Raw genomic sequence first — 16,385 nt, forward strand, 5'->3', positions numbered from 1 at the left:
TTGGTGGTGGTATATGGGGACACCCCTTTCCCAATGCCCTACAGTGATGATAAAACTATCAAAAATTTTTTTTTAGTCTGCAGATCACAAATCTCACTTCAAAAGTTCTATACACACAACAGAACAGAAAATATGACCATATGATATTTTGGTGGTACACAAGGACATTCCCGCCCATCCTAAAATGTTCCCGCCTATGACATAATTGTGATTTTTTGGGCCCGACCTAATTATGAGGACACTCATTTTACAATACACTAAATATGTCATTTCAGTGGATTACAGGGACCAAATGTGTTTTACTGGTACATGACCACACACACACACACAAACCTGACAACACAGTGTATTACCAAGACTAAGGTGATTTAAGAGTACTGGACCTTAAACACAATACACAACTGCACAATCCAACATTATAAGGACGAGTGTGTTTAATGGTACATACCCACACACACACACACAAACCTGACAACACAGTGTATTACCAAGACTAAGGTGATTAAAGAGTACCGGATCTCCAATACAATACACAAAAGAACTAACAACATTACAGGGACAGAAGTGTTTTAGAAGTGCTTTAATTATGACTTCAATAATATCATCATAAACATTGAGTTTTGTCAGTTTTACCATGTAATACAATCATGGCATGCCATTTTAAGGGGAAAGTGACATCCACAAACCTAAAAACATGGTCAATAAAACTTGCACAACTGTGTGATCTTTCAGAAAGCATACAGTATCATTACGGTTTTGACATATTAAAATGACAAGCAGATGAACCATTCAAAACTTCGAAAATATTGACAAAACAGCCCTTGGAAACAGGCACAATTTAAAGATGTCATTAAACAGGCTTTGAAATGTATAAAATGAACTCACTCAACATGCAATAAATGCTGCAACATGTAGAGAAACCAACTTACAAGGGACGGTTTACCTAAAAAGACAATTCTGGGCTACAACAGCAGAAGACCCCACCGGGTACCACTCATCTCCACTACAAATAGGAAAAAGAGGCTACAATTTGCACGAGCTCACCAAAATTGGACAGTTGAAGACTGAAAAAATTTTGCCTGGTCTGATGAGTCTCGATTTCTGTTGAGACATTCAGATGGTAGAGTCAGAATTTGGCGTAAACAGAATGAGAACATGGATCCATCATGCCTTGTTACCACTGTGCAGGCTGGTGGTGGTGGTGTAATGGTGTGGGGGATGTTTTCTTGGCACACTTTAGGCCCCTTAGTGCCAATTGGGCATCGTTTAAATGCCACGGCCTACCTGAGCATTGTTTCTGACCATGTCCATCCCTTTATGACCACCATGTACCCATCCTCTGATGGCTACTTCCAGTAGGATAATGTAGAGTCCTGCACAGGTTCGGATACCCGCGGGTGAAAAATATCCAACTGGTCGGACACGGGGAAAACACGGGTCTAAACACGGGTTTAAAACACTCACATGCAAACGTAAAAATATATGCATATTTTTAGGAACACATCTACAAAAATATTCCTGTATTTCAAGTTGATAAAATAATTTGAAATACACATCAGTTTATTTGTGCCCACGCGCCACGCCCTCCCAGGATCTATAACGTTACTTAGGCTACTTTCACTTTTAAAAATTCCTCATAACCACACGCACGATCTGCTTGCAGACATCGAGATGGATGCTGAGGAGTTGAAGAAAAGAATAGCTAGTGGAGATTGTAAAGTTGTTGACAATACGTCATCAAAAGTCAAGTCCAGTGTGTGGGAGAAATTTGGAGTTATCTGAAGAAAACAACATTGTGAAAGGCTTTATTGCATGCAGTTTCGTGTTGGATAGCCATGGAACTTCATCGCCGAGGAATGCCGCAGATAACTGTGGTAACAAAGCAGTTCTATCGAACAGTATTTTTCAAATTTAACACTGTTGTTCAGTATGTGTGGTGTGCAAGGTGTGTTTGAATCCAAAATTGTCAGATGTAGGCTAAACGATATTGCGTGCCAGATAGCCTATAGTGTTGTAGCCGCGTCTGTTATAGGCTACTCGAGTTTTCTTCATGTAAGTTACCGGCCTTTTGACAGCTTCGGCTGAAGTTGTCCTTGTGTTAATTCTTGTCGTTATAACTTCTGTATGACCTGGCAATAACATTTTTGTAATTGTGTCTATAATGTGATTGGCTAAACTGATTTTATTTCGGGTTCGGGTCGGGTGTCGGTTCTATTTTAAGCGGGTCGGGTCGAGTGCGGATTTTAATTAGTGCTGTTAACGGATAACGGGTCAGATGCGGTTTGAAACACTGCGGGTACGGGCGGGTGCGGATTTACAAAATCAGACCCGTGCAGGACTCTGGGATAATGCACCATGTCACAAAGCTCGAATCATTTCAAATTGGTTTCTTGAACATGACAATGAGTTCACTGTACTAAAATGGCCCCCACAGTCACCAGATCTCAACCCAATAGAGCATCTTTGGGATGTGGTGGAACGGGAGCTTCGTGCCCTGGATGTGCATCCCACAAATCTCCATCAACTGCAAGATGCTATCCTATCAATATGGGCCAACATTTCTAAAGAATGCTTTCAGCACCTTGTTGAATCAATGCCATGTAGAATTAAGGCAGTTCTGAAGGCGAAAGGGGGTCAAACACAGTATTAGTATGGTGTTCCTAATAATCCTTTAGGTGAGTGTATGTGCCTTAAAATGTTCAATTACAGCTGTAACTTCAGCATTTGACCAGCACACTTTTTATCCTTTCCACAAGGTTTTCAATTCCTGCCTCACGTTCATTCGCTGTACAGAAGAATACATGCTTTAGTAAACTAACTATATGAGAGCTCATGTACTTACAATGGTGGTCATATTCTGATTTAAACCTCAGGTACCTTGAGGAACTTCAGTGGTTTCTCGATGGGCATCTTCTGAACACCTGTAGGAAATAAGTTATAGACAGATCAGAAACTCAGATGCAACTCAAACCTGCATCTAGAACTTAAAACTGGTTATACATCTGATATCTAAAAATTACATTTCAAATGACATTCAAAACATTATTCTGGAGATGGAATGTTGTGTTAAACATCTCCTTTTTAAAGTTTTTGACCAACATGAACATGATAAACTTTGGTACTGATTCCATTAATTTTGTTCTAGAATAATTGTTATTTATAATAATATCTGATTATTGATAACTGATTTTTACAATTAATGGCAAAAGAAATGTTTAGTAATGTAATCTGATATCTACTGACACACTATAGTATGATATATATATATATATACATACACTATGAACAAAATTCTAAACGCTTTTGTTTTTGCCCCCATTTTTCATGAGCTGAACTAAAAGTTCCGAGACTTTTTCTATGTACACAAAAGGCCTATTTCTCTCAAATATTGTTCACAAATCTGTCTAAATCTGTGTTAGTGAGCACTTCTCCTTTGCCGAGATAATCCATCCACCTCACAGGTGTGGCATATCAAGATGCTGATTAGACAGCATGATTATTGCACAGGTGTGCCTTAGGCTGGCCACAATAAAAGGCCACTTTAAAATGTGCAGTTTTATCACACAGCACAATGCCACAGATGTCGCAAGTTTTGAGGGAGCGTGCAATTGGCATGCTGACAGCCAATTATTGGCATGTCCACCTGCTGTTGCCCGTGAAGTAGGAGAAGTGCTCACTAACACAGATTTAGACAGATTTGTGAACAATATTTGAGAGAAATAGGCCTTTTGGGTACATAGAAAAAGTCTTAGAACTTTGAGTTAGATCTATAATTTTGTTCAGTGTATATAACTGGCTTAAAACCATTTTTCTTTGGTGAAAATACTAACGTAAAATTGCACTACAATATATATTGGTTTAAAATAATAATAAACATGTTCATAAACACAAACTTGTTATGCTGGGTACACACCAAAAGATAAGCAGGCTGATTTTGGGCCGATTTCCCCCTTCTGACAATCCTAGCTGTGTCCCGATTATCTTGATGGTTATAGATTATCTTATCAGATTTTCCCTTGGTGTGAGGTGTGTTAAGAGTGTCCGAACCTGATCAGAAGAACGTCGGAGTCGCCCTGATCGCGAATCGCAAATATTCAACATGTTGAATCAGATCAGAATCATGATCAGAAATCCTGAAATGTGGGGTAAAGCCCGAGGACAAACGCGCGCATGCTCTGGAGATTATCACGTGAAAGGAAACAATATCCAATCAGAAAGCGAGATGAAGGAAGACGGAAGCATAACAAACGTAGTCATGGCGCAGCACAAAGTGAAATTGATGTGGACAGAAGAGACAGCTTGTTGATTTGTGGCACAAATGTTTACACAACGTGTCGTGTAAAACTTTTCCAAACACTATCATTGCAATTTCTTCCTGCATATCGTCCGCCATGCTTATTCTGAGGTCTCTAGAGTGTTAACAGTCGAGACTCTGGTTGCATGGTCTTCAGGGTTGGGTATCTAGAACCGGTTCCAAAATGCCAAAAACCGGGGATTCGATACGACGTGCGCACTTTGATTCCGCTTATCGATTCCTTACTTTGGTGATGCTCACATGCGCGAGGTGAATGGCAGTGAGCATTTGTTTACAGTTGTATTGATCTGCCAGGACCTGCCTGCCGCACATGCGCTGTACGTTATATTTACGATGGCGGAGCGCAGCAGACGTTCAAAAGTTTGGTTAAGCTTTTCGAAAAAAGATGAAAATACAGCGAATTGTATCACATGCAAGAAAGACATTTCATGCAAGGGAGGAAGCACCTCCAATATGATAAAACATTTGCTGCAACACGGGGTCAATTTGAAGGAATGCAGCGCATTTGATTCGGTGCGATCTCTCAGCAGCAGTACCACAGGTTTCCACACACCAGATAAAGCTACTAGCAGCAGCAATAGCAGTCTCTCACACTCAGGTACACAACTAGAGCCGCATAATTCTGGATAAAATGAAAATCATGAATAAATATATTAGACAATTAATACGAGTCAAGTCTATATTTCCTTAAAGTGTTATATATATGGTATATTGTAAATTAAGATGCATTGTCACAGTTTTACTGGTAATAGCCTAAATGTAACAAGAATAAAAGGTAGAAAAAAGTATTTGCTCTCTTTTTTCTCTCCAATAAATATTAGAATCGAAACCAAGAATCGTTAAGAACCGGATTCGATAAGCAGAATCGGAATCGTTAAAATTTAAACGATACCCAACCCTAACGGTCTTTTCACATCATGGCACATCACACACTATAGGAGCAAAACGGTTAAATCTAGGATTTTTTGTCCTCGTGTTTGTGGTCTATCACATTTTGAAAATCTTATAAGATGTAAAAAATATTTTTGTGTGTACCCAGCATTAGTTGACACATACCAACATTACTGGAGATGCCTGCAGCTCCAGCAGGAACATCACCTTCAGAACCGCTTTCATCAGGATCACTGGCATCAGAGTCCATCATTCTGATCTCATCTTAAAGAAAAAGAGACATTTAAAACAAGAACATCTTCAGTTTAACCTGTTTTCAGAAGTCATTTATGAAACATGACAAATGGCACCGTTTAATAATAATAATCATATTAATAACAACTATAATACTTCACTAAGATCACTATTATTAGAATTATCGCCTAGACAGTGATATACTAATACTGCAAATGAAAAATTTATATTTTATAATGAGTATATTATTTTACAATAAAAGGTTATAATACTTTCTTGAAGTCTTCACTTAAGCTGTTATACTGGCAGAAACCTGCAGTTTCAGTGAAAACAGGTTTATAAATGCATCTTATTGCAAAATTGTATTACCACAAAAAATGTGGATATAATGCGAATGTGAAAATAGAGAGTAATGGTGCTGGTTGCGTTCCCAAATGCATGTTAAACTTATGGCACATGCAGAGATGGAGTTCACTGCATTCATTCCCTGTGAAACGAGGCATGGAAAAAGACAGATCATGAGCTGATCGAGTGAGCAAAGTGTGCTCTTCAGTTCGAAACACGCAGCACAACAGACTACAGACTTACTTTCTTATCGTCTTTTGTGATTTGATAAGGGCATTAAGCCATATTGTGCTTTTGATTTTAGTATGTTTGAGAGATGCTTTGCCAAAGCAATTGCGCAAAACACAAAGACAATTTATGTTATTATGAGGCGTAAAAATATTTTTGGTTCTTTTGGTTCAAACTGTGGAGGGACAGATTAGATTGTGGTGGGTCACTAAAGGTAATTAATGGTAACACTATGAATTTTACTCCTCCCAAAAATGCCAAATAATAAACAAGTGAGAGCGTATTTTAGGCTATATGACACGTTATAGTGAGATATGACAGTGCTTCTGCAACAGGCATCACTGCAGATGAGTAGCTGAGGATCTCTTCAGCATGCTGATGCGCAAAATACAAACTAAAAATAAATTAAAGTAAGTCGCAGATGCTCAACACACAGTCATCTTCATTAAAAGTAGTGAGAATAAATGATTTTACCAGTGCTGATGCTACTCTCTTAGCCTGGTAATACCAGACTCTGCTACTTCACTTTGCTTCGTAGACAGAGTCTGGAATGGCATAATAGAGAAGTGTTTTCTCTCTCGCGGGGGGGCGCTTGTCTGAAGTTTAAAATCATTACCCGTAAGCCGATCACATAACGTTTGGTTATGGCGTGTGTTATGCGCATGCTCAGCCGCATCTAACTTCCACTGTAAACGCATGTATGATGCGAAAACAAAACCATCGAGCGAAATACCGGAGTGGCTGTGAACGACTTTTGCAGATTATGTGAAGTAAATCTACGCATCCACGGTACAATCAGCGTCTACGTCACGGCTCTCAGCCCGCCCTCTGTTCGTTGATTGGCCGGCTGTTTTCAGACCGGTGTAAAACAGAAAGCTCTTGAAGCTGTCTCAGACTGAGTACAGAAGCGAAATGAAATTGAGCGGAAGTACGAAGTCTGACGTAGTCAGGCTACTACTCTCTCTCCTATTGATCTTAAAATTAGCTGATGATACAAAAAATGCTGCTCATAGTGAAAGCTTTCGATGACGTGAACACCGTTAAATCTGATATAGCGCGGGAATTGAAGATCGGATTTATGTCCGTTTTGTGAAGACACATATGTGGCCAAGTGTAAATGGAATTGTTTTGACAATGAAATGACCAGGTGTAAAACAGCCCCAAAGATGATGTGAAAAAGTTCTTACTAGACTAGCATTTCCTAAAATGATGCAATGCTCTTTTTATTACCTTCTCAACACAGTCTTGATCCTCCAATGATGATTGTTCCTTCTCAGGGCTCACCTGAAAGCAAGGTAAAGAAAGAAAAAATAAACATATATTAGAGACAAAGGATTCAGAGATTCTCCAAATGAAGCAGCACAGATACTTGACTCCATTAACACTGACTGATCACTGTCATAAAACATAAAATTAAAACAATTTCACACTATCAATGATATACTTGAGCAAAAGAAGGCTGATGACGCCAAACTAATTCAGGTATGATGGGACATTTCAAACCACTCAGTATTAATACTGATCAAATTAATGACATGAATAGTGACTTAAGATTTAAAACACTGTGACATAAGTTGTAATCAAGTATAAAGATTAAAACCCTATAAATATATGGTCATAACCAATCAGGGATGCATGAAAATAAATGCTCATTATTAATGTTATCGTTGTCAATCCGATGAGAAAATTAGGTCGCTATATTAACACTAATAAATAATGGATTACTTCCTTCAGCTACAGATGTGCGCGGTTCACCATGATGGTTTTGAAATGTTTGAATCACAAATCTGTGAAATCAGCGCATTGTTACAGGGAGAGTTCGCTTGTGGAATTGTAAGTTGTAATATTTTTTTTATTTTTGTGATATATATCTGATTTATCTCATATAGGATGCATTTGGCTGAGTTAATGAGTGCTGCAGTAAACACTTCACTGTAGGCCTACCGGTGGTCAGCAGAACATTAATTATGATTGGGACTGTCATATATACATAACACTATAATGAGCAAACAAAACGTCGTGCATTAAAAACGTCGTGAATTCTTTGGGTTTAGTTGCTGTGTTTCAGCGTGTTGTCCTGGGAGGAGCGCATCCACAACAGGAGTTTCACTTTGAAACTATTACTATTAATAATGGCTCAAGTTAATCTGTGCATGATTTTGTGCAAGTATAAGTTGTAATATTGTGTTTATTTTGTATAAATATCTAATTTATCTATATATAGGTTGTGTTCCGTTGAGCTAAAACCATCTAACAAAGCCTCAGTTTAGGGGTGTTCCTTCAGCTCTTTAGGCCATTTCATTTTAAGTTTAAAGTTGTCTAATAACTTGAATCAAATTTCATTTGATTTATTATTATTATTATTATTAAGGCAATAGATGTTTTGGTAAAACTTCACAATACATATGTTATTGCATTAACATGAACTAACAGAGAGAAAAACTTTTGTTAATGTGAGTTAATAAAATATGCGAGTTCATGTTCGTTCACAGTGCATTAAATTAACAGATTCAACACTGGATCCTAAAATGTCTTGGAAAATGTTGAGATTAACGTTAAGTAAGAAGTATTGTTCATTCATTGTTAGTTCATGTTAACTAATACTAACAAGATGAAACCTTTTTATAAAGTATTGCCATTTTTTTGGAAAAGTTGGAAATATGAATGTAAAATTTTAGAAGCTAAGAAACCTTACACTGGTTCAAACTAGGCCACTGTACTGTATATGTTTGATTTATGTTGAAGTGTTTGGGACATTGGCTTTAAATGATGTGCATTTCGTTTTTGTAATCAGGCTTTCAAAGTACATCAAATCTTGGATAATATATCAGATATCGGCTTTCGAATATAAAGAATGATCAGTTATCGAAATCGGCCCAAATGTTCATATCGCTGTATCCCTCATTTGATTTCCAAAAACAAAAACAAAACAATACCTTCTGTACATCTCTGACTTCTGACTGGGACGGGGACGGACTCTTCATTTCGAGAGTGGAGGGTTCAACCTCACTGAGAGTCTACAAAACATAACATTAGACATGAAACAGTGGTGTAAATGAGTGAACACTAGATCTCACAGATGTCTCTGCTTCGTTTGCTCGTTCTCTTCCAGCACAACTCTCACTTACCTTGTCTAGTCCCACAGTCAGAGCAGCACAACCGTCTCTGCCTGATGACCACTGGCTCTTATGGCTCATCTGAAAACATGAAATTAAGAGTTACATACAGAAACACTTCACCTTAAGAGTTTAAAAAAGCATTATAAATGGAATATATAAGGGATAATGTACAGTCAGTCAGTAATTAATACAAAATAAACTGACAGGATAATAAGGGTCCTGATACACAGCTACCTATCAATAAATATTTGCACATGAAATACTGATTTGAGATAATATACAAGATTACAAAATAGTTAAAGTTTTCAAATCAATATTTCAATATTTAAATGCTACCACAAGGTAATGTTCACGGCTTTTATGCATCACATCACATGTGTTTTCATTACAGTGTGTCAGGTTGTGTGTAGCTTTACACCAGTTTTATGAGGACACCGTTTTATGAGGACATCATTATAAGACCATGTTCCTGATGTTTGACTTGACTGAAGAATCTCAGTGTGTTGTGTAAGTTTAACAGAATCCTGGTCTATGAGGACACTAGTTTTATAAGGACATCATAAGGACATCATAAGAACATGAGCCTGACGTTTGACTTTGACTGAGTGTGTTGTGTAAGTTTAACAGAATCCTGGTCTATGAGGACACTAGTTTTACTGGGACACTGGTAACTAGATACATTTGGACGGCACTGAGTTCAAGTGTGTGTATGTAAGAGAGTGATACGAGACATTGTGCCTGTGCTAGATGTACAGTAAGTGATCGTGACTCACTTCTTACACACACAATCATAATTCAGTGACTGATAACTGTGGCAAATAATCTGTTTCTGAGGAACACTGGTCGTGTCTTTAAGGAATAACTCAGTTATTACATTAACTTATTGGATACCTTTAGAGTTGCTGTATCTTGTTCAGGTTTCATCTGATTCTTCAGAGTTATCATCTGAAAAAAAGTAGTAAAAATATATAAAAAAGACAAATAAATACTAATTTTAGTATCACTTATTGAAAGCCAAACAGAGGTTGCTATTTTTTACCAACTTCTTCAATGATTATATTTAATCTGACAAGCACAAATAGTTTTCGCTATTGGTATTAGCCACAATGAGCTGTGAATTATGGATTATCAGTATCGATCCTAATATTCCATATGTGTGTCCCGGTAAAACTAGTGTCCTCATAGACCAGGATTCTGTCAAACTTACACAACACACTGAGATTCTCCTGTCAAGTTAAACATCAGGACATTGCTCTCATGATGTCCTCATAAAACGGTGTCCTCATAAAACAGGTGTAAGACACACACACACCTGACACACTGTAATGAACATGCATGTAATGTGATGCATTAAAGCCATGAACATTAACTTGTAGGGCTGCACAATGTATTGCTTTATCATGCATACCCATCTGTGGTAGTGACATTGCAGTATAGGCCTCTGTGAAGTCAGGCTATGTAAAGACTCTGCCGTGTTATTTTACAGTTGATTACTCAAGTTCTGTACCTAAATGCTGTTAGACTTACCTGGAACATATGAGGCATTGTTTATTTCACATCTTTGCTAATTTTTTTTTTTATCTCTGCTTGCAATTTATTATTTTCTATGCAGATGCAAACCCCTACAAAATCACACCAATCATTCTAGAATGATTAATTATTTCCAAATAGAGCTATTCAAGTCATTTGGTGAAATTGCTTTTCATATTGAAAAACTTTTGTTAATGTGAGTTAATAAAATATGCGAGTTCATGTTCGTTCACAGTGCATTAAATTAACAGATTCAACACTGGATCCTAAAATGTCTTGGAAAATGTTGAGATTAACGTTAAGTAAGATAAACATTAAGTAAATCCTGTAGAAGTATTGTTCATTCATTGTTAGTTCATGTTAACTAATACTAACAAGATGAAACCTTTTTGTAAAGTGTTGTCATTTTTTTATAAAGAAAGTTGGAAATATGAATGTAAAATTAATTTTAAAAGTTAAGAAATCTTACATTAGGCCACTGTACTGTATATGTTTGGGACATTGGCTTTAAATGTTGTGCATTTCGTTTTTGTAATCAGGCTTTCAAAGTACATCAAATTTTGGATTTAGATTCATCGGCTAATATATCAGATATCGGCTTTCGAATATAAAGAATGATCAGTTATCGGCCCAAATGTTCATATCGCTGTATCCCTAATTTGATTTCCAAAAACAAAAAACAAAACAATACCTTCTGTACATCTCTGACTTCTGACTGGGACGGGGACGGACTCTTCATTTCGAGAGTGGAGGGTTCAACCTCACTGAGAGTCTACAAAACATAACATTAGACATGAAACAGTGGTGTAAATGAGTGAACACTAGATCTCACAGATGCCTCTGCTTCGTTTGCTCGTTCTCTTCCAGCACAACTCTCGCTTACCTTGTCTAGTCCCACAGTCAGAGCAGCACAATCACTGCCTGATGACCACTGGCTCTTATGGCTCATCTGAGAATATGAAATTAAGAGTTACATACAGAAACACTTCACCTTAAGAGTTTAAAAAAGCATTATAAATGGAATATATAAGGGATAATGTACAGTCAGTCAGTAATTAATACAAAATAAACTGACAGGATAATAAGGGTCCTGATACACAGCTACCTATCAATAAATATTTGCACATGAAATACTGATTTGAGATAATATACAAGATTACAAAATAGTTAACGTTTTCAAATCAATATTTCAATATTTAAATGCTACCACAAGGTAATGTTCACGGCTTTTATGCATCACATTACATGTGTTTTCATTACAGTGTGTCAGGTTGTGTGTAGCTTTACACCAGTTTTATGAGGACACCGTTTTATGAGGACATCATTATAAGACCATGTTCCTGATGTTTGACTTGACTGAAGAATCTCAGTGTGTTGTGTAAGTTTAACAGAATCCTGGTCTATGAGGACACTAGTTTTATAAGGACATCATAAGGACATCATAAGAACATGAGCCTGACGTTTGACTTTGACTGAGTGTGTTGTGTAAGTTTAACAGAATCCTGGTCTATGAGGACACTAGTTTTACTGGGACACTGGTAACTAGATACATTTGGACGGCACTGAGTTCAAGTGTGTGTATGTAAGAGAGTGATACGAGACATTGTGCCTGTGCTAGATGTACAGTAAGTGATCGTGACTCACTTCTTACACACACAATCATAATTCAGTGACTGATAACTGTGGCAAATAATCTGTTTCTGAGGAACACTGGTCGCATGGCACTGCTTATGCATGGAAACCCTGAACTCACCTTTATAATGATTGCTGAATCTGCCCTGGAGCTCATCTGTGTCTGTAAACGGCATGTCCTCCTTCAGATCTTGATCTTCTCCTTCACTGACTCACTTCAGCCATCATCCCATGTGTCTGCGCGCATAGAAAAAGACTCTCATTAATCATGAACATTGCATTTCATTTGACATATTATTCAAAAAGCTTGTTTTAAATAAATTGATCAATTATGGTAAACAGCATTCAAGTTATTTTAATACTTTATTATATGATATTTAAGGAATATGTTCACTGATAATAACCATTCATAAATTTTATTCACAATTGATCAATTATAAGCAATAATTGACAGACTGACAGTTCTAATAATATTCAGAGTATATTTTATTATAGTCAGGAGTAATAAGAGCACATAATTGTGTCTTAATGTATTTAAAGCAAGCAGAACTGTAGTAATATTAAGAGTAGCATATCAGGATACTGTACTGGGTGAAATAGCCTCCCCTTCACATACTGTAGTCATGACAACGCGTTATTATGATGGCTAGACTATTTTATGCGATCAGAAAAGGTAGCAGTTACAAATATAGTGCAATCGAAAACGAGTTTAAAATGACAAGCATCGCTGATTCCCTCATGTCAGTCTGTAAACAGAATCACTAACTTATAGGTCCGCTAGCACCGTTAGCATCACGCGCTAGCTGCTTTCTAACTGTAAAACGAGCAGCGAAGAGCATACAGAACATGCACAAACAAGCCAACCGGACCCACATGCTATTAGAGAAGCAATTAAACAACATTATAACTTACATTTTGGATAACAGTTGCCTTCATCAGGTCCACAGATGTCTTCTCAGGTGCAGAGTTTGTCCAGTCCAAACAGGAAATGACGTGACGACGAATGACTACACCTCTGCTCTGATTACGTTGTACTTATCATAATATAAACGGGATTTTATTTACTTATTTATTTATCATATATTTAATGCACAATTAATAAATTACAGGCAAAAATACTTAATTAATTAGTATTTTGCATTAAGTTGCTACACATTTTAAAGCTGATTGAAGCTCCGCCCACTGGCGCCATCTTGTTTTCGCGATCTCCCGCCTACCGGTACCGATCTGACCAATCACTAAAGCTGATTGAAGCTCCGCCCATTGGCGCCATCTTGTTTTCGCGATTTCCCGCCTACCGGTACCGATCTGACCAATCACAGGCCCCAAATAATACACTTGTGTGAAAGATGCAAATTTTTGATGACGCGGGTGTAATACCAGGACCTGGCTACAGGAGCGCACTCTCGAAATCAGGGATACACTGTGTATGGTAAAATTTCAGGTTTTTGTGGTATGTAAGGACATGGCGCCAAACTTTGAGAGGGAGCTTCTGGGATGTAGTAAATGACATCTACGCTGTCGGATTTATGAGGACATGGCCTCTGTCCTCATAAACCCAAATGTCCCCATAGTGCTGGTGCGTATTCAGGTCAAAAGTCCTCGTAAACCACAAAAACAAACACACACACACACACACACACACACACACACACGGATATGTGGTGTACGGTCACTCTCCATAGGCATAATGGTTTTTCTAATGTACAAACTGTATAATCTATCCCTCTACACTAACCCTACCCCTAAACTTACCAATCACAGAAAACTTTTGGCATTTTTTGAATTTCAAAAAACACCATTTAGTATGTTTTAGTATGAGGACACAGATGTCGTCATAAACCATGTTTACGTTGTAATACCCATGTCATTATACACATTTGTGTCCTCATAAACCATATACACTGGTACACTGGTAACCATATACACCATTACCATCATAAACCATATAACTGGCTGAGTGAATTGTTTTGTGAATTGTTCAAGCGACATTCATAATACTTTTTGCTGATGACACAAGTTTGTTTGTTTCACATAAACGCATGGATCAGCTTGAAAAGCATTTAAATGAACAACTATCTAAAGTCAATTTTTGGTTTAAATGTAACAAATTATCCTTGAATATTACCAAAACCTGCTATATTGTCTTCAGTTCAAATAGACATATATGCAATGACCGTAATATAAATATAACCATAGATGGCAGATCAATCAATAAAGTTGATTACATTAAATTCCTGGGAATCCACATTGACAAATCTTTGAATTTTAGGAAACATATTGATGAGTTGACAAAAAAATTATTTAAACTAGTGGGTCTATTTTTTAAATTAAGACATGTGCTTCCACTAGAAGCATTGCTACCATTATATAGATCACTGTTTGAGCCTCATTTGTGCTACTGTAATATTATCTGGAATAATACATACCCTACCTATACTAAAAAATTACTTATATTACAAAAAAAAGCCATAAGAGCGATTTCTTGGTCCAAGCAAATTTCTCCTACAAATCCTCTCTTCCACAGATATGGTCTCCTTAAGCTTCCTGAATATAATTTTTATCAAAATGCATGTGTTATGTATCAGGTTGTTCACAGGTTAAATACTCACTTATGTGAACTCATTCCATTATATTCATCCTTTCACCAACAAAACACGAGGAATAAATTGCTTCTAAAAGGAAAATACAGTAAATTAAAATGTACTCGTTTTAGCATAGGTTTTAGAGGACCACAAATATGGAATGAGTTGGAAAACAACATAAAACAATCTACTACATTTTCTATATTTAAAAGAAAATCTACTGGGGAGTTATGCGTCCGATGGTTTCGAGGTTTGACATTCATAAGGTCGAAACTTTCTACCTGTATATGAGGGAGGTGATGTGTAGCTATGTATCGTTTATGATTATATTGAAATGATTGTATTGCATTGTATTTGCTGAATTGAAGGATTTATGAACCATGATTGAGAGACGGGATTTTTGTTTTGGGCATGCAAACAGGGTTCTCTCCTTGTATATGGATTAGAGGGAGGTTACGAGTATATATATACTTTATCATTGTATTGAAATTGTTATTGAAGGTTCTATGGACTGTGACAGAGATGGGATCTTACTTTTGGCGTGCGTTAACACAGTGTTGTGTTAGGTCATGCTGTATGTCGGGTGGTGGTGTCTAGGATCCCTGTTCTATAAGCTTGTAGCTTCAGAGGGAGTCCTTTTTTCACAATGTATTATTGTTATTGGCAGATTGCTTTTCAGTTTGTATGTAAAATTGTGAAAATAAAAATAAATCAAATCAAAAATCAAATCAATACAAGAACATACACACACTAACAGCAGGTCCTGACAGGAGGAGGACAGAGTAAAGGTACACAGGACCTACAATTTCCACACTTTTATTAGCCCCGGGTCCAGTGGACCCGAACATCCTGTGTGTAATATAAATGTGTAGGGGGGGGGGGGTGTACAGTGTGTTTTCATTGAAAATGTGTTCTGATATATATTCCTCACAGAAAATGAGCCAAGGCCAATGAGTCTCAGTTTGAAAAAATAATTAATTGTATCATTTTTCTTTTGATAAAAAATGAAAACGGGTCCAACAGACCCGAACACCATACAAGGGTTAAGTATAAAATACGTTAAACAATAGTTACACTTTAAACTTTAAATATTTTAGCTCAGAAAATAAGTAGCTTTCGTTACACAGTACACACATTTGCACATGAACGTCAGAACCAGCCACCTCAGGACCTGCGTCTGGTTGATCTACGACGACGCCCTGCTTCACTCCTCAAATTGTAAATGTATTGTGGAAAAAAAGATGGGAATAGTAAATAAAATGATATTGGACAAGAATGAATGAAATGTAAAATGTTTTGTTAACAGTCGAGGTGTGTGTGCGTAACCAGGCAACCACGTTCAAGTTCACGTTGCATGACGTCATCGAAGTATGTCCCAGAACGTGCATACTCTTTTGCTACACACTCAAAAGTATGTACTTTTTCCTCACAAAAAAAGTACATTCTTTTAGGTCGTAGTATAAGTAGGCGAATTGGGACTCAGCATACATCTTTAAATGATTCAGT

At 37.1% G+C, this 16,385-nt stretch overlaps 2 protein-coding genes across 3 annotated transcripts in view; both read right to left on the reverse strand.

The window, feature by feature from the left end:
- The window catches only part of LOC311089196 (sodium- and chloride-dependent GABA transporter 2-like), a 74,897-nt gene that overhangs the window by 52,842 nt on the left and 5,670 nt on the right, over positions 1-16,385 (reverse strand). The gene's annotated exons all lie outside the window — the stretch shown is intronic.
- LOC311089953 (uncharacterized protein) lies at positions 494-13,922 on the reverse strand. 2 transcript variants are annotated; one of them, XM_084124993.1, is made up of 11 exons: positions 13,207-13,922; positions 12,416-12,531; positions 11,546-11,611; positions 11,354-11,434; positions 10,024-10,077; positions 9,142-9,210; positions 8,950-9,030; positions 7,244-7,297; positions 5,372-5,470; positions 2,878-2,921; positions 494-2,785 (listed from the first exon to the last, which is right to left on the reverse strand). In XM_084124993.1, the coding sequence occupies exons 2-9, from the start codon at positions 12,449-12,451 to the stop codon at positions 5,456-5,458; spliced, it is 456 nt and encodes a 151-aa protein (XP_083981119.1). In that variant the 5' UTR covers positions 12,452-12,531; positions 13,207-13,922; the 3' UTR covers positions 494-2,785; positions 2,878-2,921; positions 5,372-5,455. The 2 variants fall into 2 exon arrangements, with proteins under 2 accessions (XP_083981119.1, XP_083981120.1); XM_084124994.1 differs by lacking the exon at positions 10,024-10,077 and having other exon boundaries at positions 12,416-13,922.

This window comes from Abramis brama (assembly GCF_963993115.1).
Source record: "Abramis brama genome assembly, chromosome: 9".
NCBI classification, from domain to species: Eukaryota; Metazoa; Chordata; class Actinopteri; order Cypriniformes; family Leuciscidae; genus Abramis; species Abramis brama.